This window comes from Rhinoraja longicauda, chromosome 6 (assembly GCF_053455715.1).
Source record: "Rhinoraja longicauda isolate Sanriku21f chromosome 6, sRhiLon1.1, whole genome shotgun sequence".
Classification (NCBI taxonomy): Eukaryota; Metazoa; Chordata; class Chondrichthyes; order Rajiformes; family Arhynchobatidae; genus Rhinoraja; species Rhinoraja longicauda.
This window is the reverse complement of record NC_135958.1, coordinates 5,834,918-5,849,834: the sequence shown is the minus strand read 5'-3', so window position 1 is coordinate 5,849,834 and position 14,917 is coordinate 5,834,918. Positions and strand designations below refer to the sequence as shown.

Here is a 14,917-nt window from a genome sequence, read left to right as displayed (position 1 = left end):
TGGCATTGATTTCAAAGGGGATTGTAAGGCAAATATCTAAGAGCTGAACAGGAAATAGTTCCTGAAAAAATATTTTGTTTTACATTATGACTCTTAATTATTTGTTTCTTCTATGTGTCTAATTAACATTACTTTTCTAAATTTGACATGATTTACTTTAATATTAATAATGTTAAAGAGTCTGCCTGTTAAGGTATTTACAAATGACTAAGATTAGTGAGCAAACTTCATCCTCAACTTTGACTACTGTCAAAGGTCTCAGAGTAATTTAAGGCAGGAGACTATGGCCCTTGTCAATGTCCTACTGTGGGATCCAATCTGACGAGTACTGTATGATAGCCCCTCTGCACTCATTGGCATTAAACATAACATAACAGACTTCAACAGAAATGAGCAAGGAGATGGATCGCAATTAACTGAACTTGGTATCATGTTCAGTGTGGACATTGTGGGCCAAAGGACTTATTCCTGTGCTGTACTGTTCTGTGATCTGATATCTCCAGTGTCAACATGCTGAGGTTAAACATGTATGTGAGACAATGGGATTATTTAGACGTGTAATTGGAACATAGGTAAATGTGGATTAAGTCCACCAGTGTCTTAATTGGGAAAGTAAGAAAAATATGGCCAATTTCTTGCCGTGCTAAACACACCTAGAGTGAGGTATGAAAGGATTTTGTCATGAATGAACTTTTGCTTGCATGGGAAAATTGAAAAAGTGTTGTGAAGAGTTAATATTTGAGGATTTTTATTAAAAAATGGTTCCACTGCATTACTGTCACAAAGATTGCTTCCATCTGCAATGACCGAATAAGAAACATATTTTCTGTATAAGGTTATATCAAATCCATAATGTTCATTAGGTTTATATAAAAACTTCTAAACATCTACTGATAAACAAGCTTTTTTGGTGCAACTTGAAGCAATCATACAGAAATTTGGAACTACATGTGCCAAAATTATAAAATGAAAAGACGAACTGCTTGTTATTTCCCAGTGGTTAAAACAAGGGCACAGAGAAAAAAATGAAGGAAAAAAACACATGATCTATGTTTGCTTTTCTTTGGCAGCGAATTAAGTTTTTATTTTGTAATATGAATTCTATTTTGCTGATATAAAACATATTAATCCCCTGTAATATATTTTGGCATGTCACACAAATGAAAAAGGTAATTTTACTTAATTTTACAATGTTTAGTTTTCATGGACTCACTATAGTAATTTAAGCTAACAAACTATTGCTAACATCATTTGGGCATTAGTTGTCAAAAAAATAAGTTTGATCAAAGCTATTAATTTTCATTTATGTGCTGTCTTCCCATTTAGACTTTGACCTGAGTTGTCAGATATGCTGACTGATAAATCATTAAAAGTATGGGCGGCACGGTAGCGCAGCGGTAGAGTTGCTGCTTTACAGCGAATGCAGCGCCGGAGACTCAGGTTCGATCCTGACTACGGGTGCTGCACTGTAAGGAGTTTGTACGTTCTCCCCGTGACCTGCGTGGGTTTTCTCCGAGATCTTCGGTTTCCTCCCACACTCCAAAGACGTACAGGTATGTAGGTTAATTGGCTGGGTAAATGTAAATATTGTCCCTAGTGGGTGTAGGATAGTGTTAATGTACGGGGATCGCTGGGCGGCACGGACTTGGTGGGCCGAAAAGGCCTGTTTCCGGCTGTATATATATGATATGATATGATTCTAGACTATCAAGATTTCTCAAAGCTAATACATATTTTAAATGCTTCATAGACCATGATTTGAAAGGCTCTGTCATTTTTATTGATAAATGATATTAAAAATGTATTGGGCGCAACATATCCATGCAATTACTATCTGTTGCTTTGCTTTGATTTCCCACCGCCCATCATAAGTAACATACACAACATATGAAGGATTTTAAAATCAGCATGAGCTGTGACATCACGTGAAAGTCCATGCTCAAAGCCTTGCAGGTATGCAAACATTTGCAATGAAGATAAGCCACAGTAAGAGAGGGATTGTAAATTTGGGTTGGATTTGAGATAGGGCGTGTAAAATGGCCCTTCGGCCCACCGAGTCCACGCTGACTATCGATCACCCGTTCGCACTAGTTCTGTCTTTGCATCCAATCCCTGCACACTAGGGATTATTAATCTACAATTAACCTGCAAACAAGCACGTCTTTGAGATGTAGAAGGAACCCCATGAAATCACCAGGAGAACGTGTAAACTTCACACAGATAGTACCTGAGGTTAGGATCATATCCAGGTCTCTGAAGCTGTGAGGCAGTCTCTACCAGTTGAACTACTGTGCCTCCCAAGTTAACACTTTATTTTCTTTCAATTTAATATAATGGTCCGTATCCTGATTAAGATTAAATGCTTAAGTTTAATGTAATTAGCACAGACTGTATAAAATATTTAGAGAGAAAATGGAAACTTTCAGTAATATGTGAAGACTTGTAAAAATATAAGGCATTCAGTTTTACTGTGCATTTTACTTACCAACCAAAAATGCTGTGCCAAAAATTCTCCCATTCTGTTCCAGGATGTCATGCATTCGTAACTGGCATGCTGCAATGGTTTCATAGTCTGTGCCATACGCGAGCTGTACCTCTAGTTTGACTGTGCGTTTCTGCAAATACTGCAGGAAGAAATCGTCCACTCGGACAACATATTGAGATGTGAAATCAAACACTGGCTGCAGCCCTAGTTTCACAGGAGTAGACTGGAGTTCAAAATCATAGAATGCATAGGTGCAGAAAGTGGCAGGTTCTTGCTCACCAAAAACCTTAATGGCTTCAGGAGAGAAGATCACTTTGCTGATATGGATCTCAAATAAGTTTTCTCCACGCTCTAAATGGATAGTTACATCAAGTTCATCATCATCATCGGTTGTTGTTTCTGGTTTGAATTTGAATTGTTTGGTGCCATAGGCTATGTCTTTGAGTTGGGCTGAAAAAGATGAAAATGCATGCAAATATTTCATATTTTTCAGTAATGCAATTTTCTCCATGGCAAACAGATGATATAGAACATCCACACTATAGTTATCATATTTTTAACAAGTTCTTCAGCACAGAAGATTGAAAATACCTCTGCAGATTGCTGGAATATGAGCTACTCGGCATACAAGGATTACAACTTGACATTTATTCTGAGAGAAATCAGATGAAACACTGCATACCAAAGGCTTTTTAAGACATCTTAATTAAAACTTCCAAGAGGAAATTACACAGAAGGGTGTTTGCGAATGATCTTGCTTTTGAAAAGGTGATTAACCCATAACGCACCCAAAATGCTGGAGCAGAAAAATCATTGATTATTTGAGCAAAAGTAGAAATTTAAAAGATTCCGTTAATATTATGTAAAAAAATACAAAATATTAGCCTAACCACTTGAAATGAACCTTCTGTTATAGAAGTAACAAACATGAATTTCCCTATTGGAAGATGATTTTCTTTTATTTTCAACAAAACTTTCAGTAAATTCTTTATACATTTGTTTACACTTTTACGAGTAGAGTAAGTTTCCCCCATTCAAACATAGGCAGAAACAAAGCATTGTCCTTTCCTGTAGAAAAGGAAAGTAGTCAATAGTGCTTTGTTTCTCACATATGCAACTGCACAGTGAAATTCTTTTTGCATATATTAGACATGTGGGCGTAAATCACCAGAAAACACGCAGATTTAATGCAAGTTTAAAAGCCGCAATTCCTCGTTTATCTTACAGTCGGAGAAGAACGAAGAATTTGCCATATATATTTACTATATATATATATATGTACATAAATATTTTTGTATCTTCAAACATGGTGCTCGGTTTATGGTTATCTACAACTATCCCTTCATGAACATAATTTTCTTGCTTTCAATCAATATTTCTTCATGTAAGCTGTTTCTTTAAGCAGCAAATCTAGGGCACTGCACAATGCCAATTTATATTTTTACTTTCTAGGCCATGGCTTAAATGTCCACGATTTTACAACCAACAATGGCACATAGATTAAAGCAGGCTGCTGATTTTGTCGTACTGTTGTAAATCACATATAAATCACCTACATTCTTTTTTTTCTGTCTTGGATGTATCCTGCAATTCACCCAGATTTCTTAATTGAAAAATAGTAGAGCCTACAGGTGGTCTAAAAACAGACAATTGTGGAATCTTTGTGAACATCAAAAAAAGCCTAATGCAGTAGATTGATAGTTTATATCATCTAAACTCTGTAATTCCCTTGGTATCAAACATTAAATCTAATAGCGAGTATTAGTGCTCCTACTGTGGTACGCTGTTTAATTTTGATGCTTGTGAAACCAGTATCTAATAATTAGCCATTGTCTTGAGCTACTTCCATGCTACTAAATGGAATGCCACGACTCCAATCCTCAAATGTTCCTTTTTTATATAACATTATTATTTTTACTTGTAAGAAAAACCATTTCATGAATAGATAAGTATCTTTTCAATCCCTTGGCTTGTAAATTCAGATCTTATGACATTTTGAACATCCTGATGGATACTTTATTTAGACTATAGGTCTGCAAAGTGTGTTATATAGTTTCAGCTGGAAGACTGGTCAGAGATAAACCATGAAGCTCAGCCTTTCTCTAGTGAAGGACCAGAAGCCTTATTCTGTACAAAATTAACCTTGGATGTTGCTGCATAACGTTTCCCTTTTTTTGTTAATGGATATACCCTCCTCACATATTTACTTTCACCCGTGCCCGGATAGGAAGCCTAGATAGGAACTATTGCCCAGATAAGGTGCTTTCCATCTACAGCCTGCGAGAACAAAGCCCTCAGAAAAGAACAGAGGGAAAGAAATGCCCCTCAACTTTACTTCAGCAATATGCAAAAATATTTGAAGTTCTTTCCAGTAACACCATCCATAGTGATAGATGCTGCAAAAACATTTCTGAAGGCACTTTATAGATTGAGAACTATACACGCACAACAGTTAATTCAGATACAAAAATAATAAGGAACCAGAAGCCAAGACCTATATTCTTCCATTTTCACAAAAAGTTTGTAATATTTATATCTGAAATGAAAAAGTATTATTTTCAACAATTGTTTTTAAAGTTGTTTCAACGTACCTTCAAGTTTTCTGATTCGTTCAGCTCTAACATCAAGGAGTTGTGCATAATGTTCCAGTTTCATCTCATATTCTCGATCATTATCTTCCATTTTCTTGGTCACAGTGTTAACCTCATTCTAAAAATAAGTGTCCAAGAAGAAAACTAGATAATTCCATACTTTCTGACTATACTATTATGAAAATAAATCAAAGTTAATATTATTTCAGAAAATAATGTCAAAATGTTACATTATGGTGGCTTCTGTACAATTGTGCTTACCAATATGTCACATGTGACTTAAAACAGAAACGGTATTCAGCTTCAATACAGATCATTCTCTTTGTTTTTTAATTTGATTTGTTAAATAATTCAATTTATTATTTTAAGCTTTTAATTGAAAACTGAATTCAAAGAGTTCAAATGTATACAATGATTACAGTTCATTAATTAATCACAATCACTGGTGGCAAGTGATTTGAGTATTTATCAAAATCTATAAATCTCTGGCAGATGGCAATACTTGGCTTCAGGCCCAGCAAAAGAACAAAATGTTGCCCTTTTGGGGGAGATTTCTTCCTTAGTATTTTTTTCAAATAATACATTTGAATGAAATTCAGACGAAGGCCTGAATGCGGGACACAGACTGGCTTTTTGTATCTTTGGTAGTCTCCTAATGTCATTTTGCTCAGTGCACCAAACTGGTGAAAATATCCACAGGTTATACAGTGATAACAAGGCTGTCTCTATTGTAATGCTCATTGTGAAGCATTGGCCCTAATAACTGCTTAGTTTGAAAGCCCAATGTATTGTGGAACAGAGAAAACATACCAGGTATCTGCAATAATACTGTAGATCACCCCTTTAAAGACTGCATCTGTAAGATCTACGTTTATATACCTTCAACTGGTTTGTATAATGTGGATTGTTCTGATTAAGATTCAAAACTGTATTATTATAGTTGTGCTAATACAAGGCTCCATGCTGTTTGCTAACAAAGCGACAACGTAAGATTGATTCATTGTACAGCAAAATACGCTACTCCAGCTCATAAAGAAAGGAACTATCAATTTACTCTTATTTTATATTCACATGCAAATTCCAGCATTTGATAGTACGTCAGCCTATACTTCCAATAGATATTTTGCAAAAATCCATTGCAATGATTAAGTTTATGAGATTAAAAATTTCTGGTAAATCAATTTAACTGCTTCGGAGAAGCATTCAAATTTTAAGAGTGGTTTAAATGAGAAAGTTTACAAGACAGGAGAAGAAAAATCGACTGGTGAGGATATCTTTGAATTTAAAAGACCCATGTGAGGCACTACATAATACACAGATTTCCTCAAGTGGGGTTGTTTTAAATCAGTTAGATCACTTCAGGATGTGTAGAGTAAAATCATACATAAATTTAATACAAAGATTATACTTTGAAAACCATTCGCTTAATTCAGAAACAAATAAAATCAAACCCTAAGCTTGGCTGCACACATGGTGGCATTTCAGTTTTATGTGCAGGGATTTCTTAATCATTTGTAAAGCCACAATTCTGTAGAATTAGTGATTTATAAATAATAATTATTGATTTGTCTGGTCACAAGTTAAATGGACTGTCTTACCAAATCTGAATTATGTTTCTTATTCATTCTCATGCACATTTACCTCTTCATTACAGTTGTTATGAAAAATTGTAGATTATTTGGTGCCACTATTCATATAAATATACATTATTTATATTCTGTAAGGACCTCTTTTGCATTATATATAATTACTTGTTTTCATAGTGATGCTAGAATTCAGTTACCATATATTATCTATGATATTTAATACAGTGAATCTGATGGGATTTTGTAAAGAGCAAATAGAATCCAAAAATAAATTACATTTTATCAAAAGACCAGTTACGAACTTGAAATGGTTTTCATTCCCTTTCACTAGGCTTAAAGATGAAGTTAACTGTAGAAGTAAAATGATACTATTAACATGCCTCATGATGAATCAGCATGTCTATTTAATCTTTTCAAAAGCCCTGGCATGAAAAGAAAACCAATAGGCTCACTTATTACAAAAAAAACATATAATTAAATTACTTTATTTTTCTGCTTCATAGCAATTTTAGATAGCATCCAGTCATATTACAAGAAAACATTTTTTTTATTATTAGAGCAACTGTTGCTACTCATATTTTAATGTTCCCCTACTTTCTCTTAATTGCTTTCTTTAAAAAGAATCCCCAGTGAGAATAGCAAGTTTGGGTTTACTTAAAGACTCCTTTCTCTGTTTAAAAATATAGCTACATTACGAATTACACAAAAGCTAACATTGATTTTCTGCCTCATGAATTGACAGAAGTCGTCCAATCTACTTTTCATAAATTTGTAAATGTATCAAATTGGCAACATATTTAAGCATCTTCTAAATATTCAAATTGCCACTTGTCTAATTATTTCCACATTCACAATACGTGGCAGTCACACTTCTAGAGCCTCCCTTCAAGTTTATTACATCTGCGAATGAAGAAAAATAGAATGGCTTGACAGAAAATAGTTTTTTTTAGTAGCTTACTCTGCTATCCTTTTTCACAAGATTGGAATTTAGAGTGAATAAAACTGCATTTTACTTGCTTATGGTCTACATCTATTATGATATTTTAATTCATTCGCTTGCAAAAATGTTGTTCCTCAGAATTAATAAACAAGATACAATTCCCGACAAATCATTTAACATGTTTACATTCTGAAGATTTGTACTTGGGAATTTAGAAAGTGGCTCAATCGTAAAAATCCGAAACAAAGTCACATCTCGTGACTGATTTTCACTTCTTACTACATGAAAAATAGATGAGAAATTTGCTCAAAATTACTTCCAAGAGAATTTCTTGCTGATCTTAGGCCTCACTCACTTTGTGATCAAGTGTAAGATTGTTTAGGAAGGAAAGAAAACTGCAGATGCTGGTTTAAATCGAAGGTAGACACAAAATGCAGGAGTAACTCAGCGGGTCAGGCAGCATCTCTGGAGAGAAGGAATGAGTGACGTTTGGGGTGTCGACCCGAAACGTCACCCATTCCTTCTCTCCAGATATGCTGCCTGACCCGCTGAGTTACTCCAGCATTTTGTGTCTACCTAAGATTGTTTAAACTGTATTTGAAAACTGCAGTGGCAGAGGATGATGTACTATTTTCTGGCCTCAACATGCACTGGATTCTGAGTCCCCAACATATGCACAGAAAGCCAGCAAGGGGGATGTCAACTTGGCTTGCATGGGGAATGCCTTTTAAAATGTCCACAGGCATTTAAGTGTAATTTAAAAATATTCCTACAATTGTTTCATGAACCTTTATGCTACTTGCTTTTATTTTTGCTTTATCCAAAGATCTTTCTAAGACAAGTCTTAGAGAGTATCAAGAATTAGTAAAGTAAATCCATGGGATCAATGTGATCAAGAAAGTAAAAATCAAAGAAATCCAAGGGAAAGTGGCATTTTGAATTCAAAAGTGGTTCAGGACTTGATAGTAAAGGTCAACAGGATAGTTACCTTTATGGGCCACGGCATGTCTTGAGTGTATTAAACAAATTAGAATTTTTTTGTAACTAGGGCGGCAGGGTGGCGCAGCAGTAGAGTTGTTGCCTTACAGCACTTTCAGTGCCGGAGACCCGGGTTCGATCCCGACTATGGCTGCTGTCTGTACAGAGTTTGTACGTTCTCCCCATGACCGCATGGGTTTTCTCCAAGATCTTCGGTTTCCTCCCACACCCCAAAGAGGTACAGGTATGTAGGTTAATTTGCTTGGTGAATGTGTAAATTGTCTCCAGTGTGTGTAGGATAGTGTTAATGTGCGGGGATGGCTGGTCGGTGCAGACTTGGTGGGCCAAAGGTCCTGTTTCCGCGCTGTGTCTCTAAACTAAACTAACTACCTATTTATTCATAAAATGTTAGCGTTGTAATCAGGATCTGTTGGTCTGTTCAAGTTACTATCACAAAAAAAGCTGACACTCTGATATTGCTGTATTCAGCATCAAAAAAATTGTTCTCGTGAAATCAGGTATTTAAAATTGTCTCTCATTGTGCATTTAAAATTTAATCTTTAATCTAAAATTAAACTTTAATCCACATGTGGCACACCTAATCAACAATAATTTCTGACTATGTCGCACATTTAATATGGAAAATATGTCAATGCACTCATGGGGAAGAAAATGTCAACAAGCTGATGATAATGCTGAGGGATAAATGACTTAGAGCATGTGCCAAATATTGTATTAATATTTCCATTCATGTTTCCAGCCTCATAGGTAATTTCTTCATGGCATTCTTCATTTGCACCATGTAATAAAAGTGGTATTATGTCTGAAATATTTGCTCTATCTTTTTAATGTAGAAAACTACCTGATAGTCTTTATTAATCTTGTACTGCATAAATAGCAGGTTTCTTGTCTTTTCAAGTTCCTGAACGGTCTCTGCATGCGTGGCCTGAAGCTCCCGTATGGAGATCTCGGAATTCTTACTAATGCTTTCCTCCACCTTCTCCAGAAATTCAAGATTTCCATTTTCCTGATGCTTACGAACCTATAACATAGATAAAAGTACATGACGCATCATCCCTTCTAGGCAGCTTTGTTCGACTCGTTACAACCAAAATCAACTACAATTTTAATGGTCAAGTGGAAATTAGTGAAAAAAAATCAAAATGTAGAAGCTGAAAATCTGAAATGAACAGAATGCTCAACAGGTAAGTGTGCATATCCAGAGAAAGAAATTACATTCCACGATGAAGCTCTTATATCAAAAATGGAGATTAAATATGTTTAAGGAAGTAGGTTCACACAAAAAGGGACAGGTGCAAAAAGGTGTCAGTGATAAAAAGGAAGGCAAGATGGATTTAATGACCAACGAATTAATGAGCATAATGGTGTTAAAATCGGTTAAGCTAGTAAACAAAGGATATCAAGAGGAATTGCTGTATCAGTATTACTAGCCGAAAAAAAAGAGGTAATTGGTATAGGGGAGGCACAAGAGAATGCAGATGTTGGAATCTAGAGAAAAAATAACAACTGCTGGGGCAAGTAGCATCTGTGGAAACAAAGCAATAGTCGATGTTATGTTGAGGCTCTGTTTGAGGATAGGGAATTGTTATATTCTGCGATTGCTGAACTCATTTGGAAAGACTGTAAAACATGCATCTAAAAGGTTGAGATGTTGTTCCTCAAGTTTATGTTGAGCTTCACCAAATGTGCTTGGCAGTACAGGGAGATCAGGGTAGGATGATTAAGAAAATGAAAGTGACAAGTAAACTTGCATATGAGCAAGAGGGGCAAAGTGAGAGGAGCAAAGGTTAAAGGAGATGTGCAGGACAAGGATTTTTTACACAGAGAATGGCGGTTGCCAGGAACGTGTTGCCAGGAATGATGTTGGCAGCTTTTATGATTGTGGCATTCAAGAGGCTTTCAGATAGGCACATGGGGATGCAGGAAACTGAGAGATATGGATCACTCAGGTAGAGTTGATTAGTTTAACTTAGCATCATGCTCAGCACAGTTATTATGGGCTAAAGGGCCTGTTCATTTGCTACACTGTCCTATTACCTTATAATTCTGATCTGACCTTCAGATTCCAAAAAGATTGCAGTGCTTTAATCGTGAACAACCACTCTCAACAGTACAAATATAAATATATGCAGAACTTCTGAAAATGCTCTAATTAATCTTTATCAACAAAGTCAAAATAAACTAAATATTGCTCCTCTCTGACAAATTTTCCCTTCTCCTTTTGAGGTTTTTGTTTATTTGGGCTGCAATTGGCACTTGAAAATCACAAATGAATTAGCCTCTTGAAATACTAGTCACTGCAATCAGGGCATATAAGGGTCAGATTGTTATTAGACCACAGAGCAGACATGAATTGGAAAAGGGATCAACTTCTTTACAGTACCTTTATGAGCATAAGTGCTTCACTAAGTTCAGCCACATCAATATCACTCTCCTGAAATTAAAATAGTCAATAAAAGGCCTTATTAAATGGAAATGAATAATACAGGCATAACTGAAAATGACATAGTAGATTCTCACCTAATATGACATTTGGCTTGAATATCATGAATAAATAAAGTATCACATTTTTACATTCTCTTTTTTGAGGCTTTATGATGCATAAAACTAGTATACTTATGACATGCATAAAACATTTCAAGCATTCCACTGTCACATTCTAGCAGATATAAATTGAGTTCAGGTAGGTAAGCATCTTACTTTGGTGAAAAACATCATGCGATCTTTTAGTTCATCCAACTGTTGCTTGTGTTCCAGATAGTGCAACTGGAGTTCTTTGTTCTCCAGGGAGAGTCGTTCATTTTGCGCTAACATTCGTTGAAGAATAAATGGAAACAACACAAAAGTAAACCCAGACAACAATGCGTTAAAATAAAATGTAATCATGCTAGTGGTAAAGGAAATTAAGCATGCAGAATCTCAAATACTGACCACAATTCCTTTTGAAATGCTGGGGGGAAATTTCCGCTGCGTACCGCATATAACTCTTAGGGTTAGCAGAATCAAGGGACACGGGGAGAAAGCAGGAACAGGGTACTGATTCTGTTTGATCAGTCATGATCATATTGAATAGCGGTGCTGGCTCGGTGGGCCGAATGGCCTACTCCTGCACCTATTTTCTTTGTTTCTATGTAACAAAATGGTAAACCTGCTCTTTGGGTGCAGATTTATAAATTTGTTACAAGTGAAGCAGGAAAATATTACCCTCCCAATAATTTTATAGCATTTCTTCAGGTGTTAAGATAAGCAATTACATTTTCTCAGACACTGCAAATAATAATAGTGATTTTAAGGGATAAGCATCTTCCACCCGAACGTTTTAAAGAAACTCTTTGAAAAGTTGCAAAATGGTATAAGAGTAATCTTGATATACTGTTTTCTTAAATGATGTAATAATCACAAAATGTCGTTGTTTCATATGATTTAAGTGCAGGCACAACATGGTTGATATTGGATCACCTACTCTTTGTATGCTCTGCCTCATTTTCAACTGAAGGGAACATGGGTTGGTTCAAAATTTTGATTCTTATTCAGTTAATTAGGGACAATTCTTTCCAAAAAAAAGATAGTTTAGCAAAAATGATTTAAAAATCATATTTTTAGATTAATTGTTCTGATCTTTACGGTCTGATTCAACTTGTCAATAATAGATGGAATAGATATTCCAGGCAGAAACTTACCATTATATCTGATTTACTGCCATAAAATGAACCAAAATGGCACAATTTGGAAGGAAACCTACTCTGTACAAGAGTCCATCAGAAAAATACATGGGCCCAGATCAAATCTCAAGCCTTTTTATAGGCATTTGGATATTCATAAGACTTATTCTAATATGAATGTGGCTGCCAAAAATAGCATTGGGTTCCTTACATATGTACATAAACATCAATTTAATCTCCATAGATTATTGAAATAACACAGAGTTTTATCTGCAGGAGACTACCGCACATGAATACACATCGGCAATAATAAAATCTAATATAATTTCAAGAACTGCTAAATGTGTTCATAAAAATAAATACACTGGAACATAATTGTATATCAAGTTAACATTTTGTAATCAAAACGCAAAAAAACTACAGATGCTGCAAAACAGAAATAAAAACAGAAATTACTCAATATGTCAGGCAGAATGAGTGCAAAGAGAAATGGAGTTAACCTTTCAAGTTGATGACCTATTAAATATATTGTACCTGCTATTATTTACTCTGCTCAAATAATCAAACATTTAAACTCTGTAATTATAGACAAAGATAAATATATGTGTTAATAAAACTATCATTTCTATCTTGTACGATTTTTGTGGAGTCTGCATTTTAGCTTTGTACCTATTGCTTGTACAGACTTTTTTATTTAAAGAATAATATATCATAATTATTCTGTGCAGACACATACAATTAAAAACATGATACAACTTCAGGGTATTATGTTGCTGACAGTGCTCTTCTTGAATGATCTAACATGTTACAGATGCTTATTTCATAAACCACTTTAATCCCTTCTATTAAGACTTAAACACACCAAAGTTGTGGAATTCTGTGTTGCAAAGGCCATTTTGGAAAACAAACTGGCTGTTTGGTATTTTACATCCTATCGTGTCATCCTACAAATTCTACTGCCCATAAAAATGTGAATTTCTGTAGCAAGCTATACTATAGTGCAGTAGGCCTGGGACATCATGCAGTTTAATCTAAGCGTGCAGGTACAGCAGGCAGTGAAGAAAACTAATGGCATGTTGGTCTTCATAACAAGAGGATTTGAGTATAGGAGTTAAAGAGGTCCTTCTGCAGTTGTACAGGGCCCTGGTGAGACCACATCTGGAGTATTATGTGCAATTTTGGTCTCCTAATTTGAGGAAGGACATCCTTGCTATTGAGGCAGTGCAGTGTAGGTTCACAAGGTTAATCCCCGGGATGGCGGGACTGTCATATGAGGAAAGATTGGAAAGACTGGGCTTGTATTCACTGGAGTTTAGAAGGATGAGAGGGGATCTTATAGGGACGTATAAAATTATAAAAGGACTGGATAAGCAAGATGCAGGAAAAATGTTCCCAATTTTGGGGGAATCCAGAACCAGGGGCCACAGTCTAAGAATAAAGGGGCGGCCATTTAAAACAGAAGTGAGAAAAAACTTTTTCACCCAGAGAGTTGTTTATTTGTGGAATTCTCTGCCACAGAAGGTTGTGGAGGCCAATTCACTGGATGAATTTAAGAGAGTTAGAGGGGAGAAGGCAGGCACAGGTTACTGATTGTGGATGATCAGCCATGATCACAGTGATTGGCGATGCTGGTTCGAAGGGCCAAATGGCCTTCTCCTGCACCTATTGTCTATGTTTCTAGAATAGACCATACAAATATCCACATAGGCATTTCCCCAGAATCTCCTGCCTCTGTGGAAAGTGGGGACCATAGTGGAGGTGGTTGGGGACAAACAAGTTATGGGAAAATGATCAATTGGAAAGACTGACATAAGGCGAAAGGATGGGCTGAGGTTTATCATGGGGTGACTCTGAGGAAGACACAAGGTGGACTACTGCAGAAATGAGTGTAGCCCAAAGCTGAGGAGATGATCAGTATGTGCCGCAAAAACGGATATATTGAGACCGGATATATTGGCAGGAAAATATTGGCAGGATAGGAATGACTATGATATCCTACCACACTTGCACGTCATTGTTTTAGGTTTAATTTGCTGTGGTCCTGAACTGATTTCACAAATACAAGTTTGACTGTTTGGTTTGGAGTTAGTTTGAACGATTGCAAACATAAAATACAATATTGGCACAATTTTCATACAATGGGCTTATGGATTTAAAAAAAACCTGTATGCAAGACAAAAGTTAACTTTAGACTTTAGAGATACAGTGTGGAAACAGACCCTACGTCCAACCAAGTCCGCACTGACCAGCAATAACACTTTCGTACATTAACACTTTCCTACACACTTTGGATAATTTACAATTTACAGAAACCAATTAACCTGAAAATCTTTGGTGTAGGAGGAAACCGGTGCACCCAGAGAAACCAAAGGACCACGTACAAACTCCGTACAGACAGCACCTGATGTCAGGATGGAACCCAGGTCTCTGGCGCTGTAAGGCTGCAACTCTACCGCTGCGCCACTGTGCTGCCCTATGTTTTACCTTATTTTACTGAACATTTTAGTCAGGTTTAGCTGTTAGACAGACTTTTTTAATGAAAGATCCTTCCACCTGAAATGATAACTGTTTCTCTTTGCATAGACTTTTGGCCCAAAAGTTGTCAAAGCTTCTGTTGATCTCACTTCAAAAACCACTTATATTGAGCTCAATCG

The 14,917-nt window shown here is 36.0% G+C and overlaps 1 protein-coding gene across 2 annotated transcripts in view; it reads right to left on the bottom strand.

The window, feature by feature from the left end:
* The window catches only part of rpgrip1l (RPGRIP1 like), a 107,092-nt gene that overhangs the window by 50,718 nt on the left and 41,457 nt on the right, over window positions 1–14,917 (bottom strand). For both annotated transcript variants that reach the window (XM_078400379.1, XM_078400380.1), the window contains 5 exons: window positions 11,302–11,408; window positions 10,985–11,035; window positions 9,443–9,622; window positions 5,077–5,194; window positions 2,486–2,935 (listed from right to left, as the gene is read on the bottom strand). In XM_078400379.1, coding sequence (XP_078256505.1) covers window positions 2,486–2,935; window positions 5,077–5,194; window positions 9,443–9,622; window positions 10,985–11,035; window positions 11,302–11,408 — 906 coding nt within the window. The remainder of the gene's footprint in view (window positions 1–2,485; window positions 2,936–5,076; window positions 5,195–9,442; window positions 9,623–10,984; window positions 11,036–11,301; window positions 11,409–14,917) is intronic.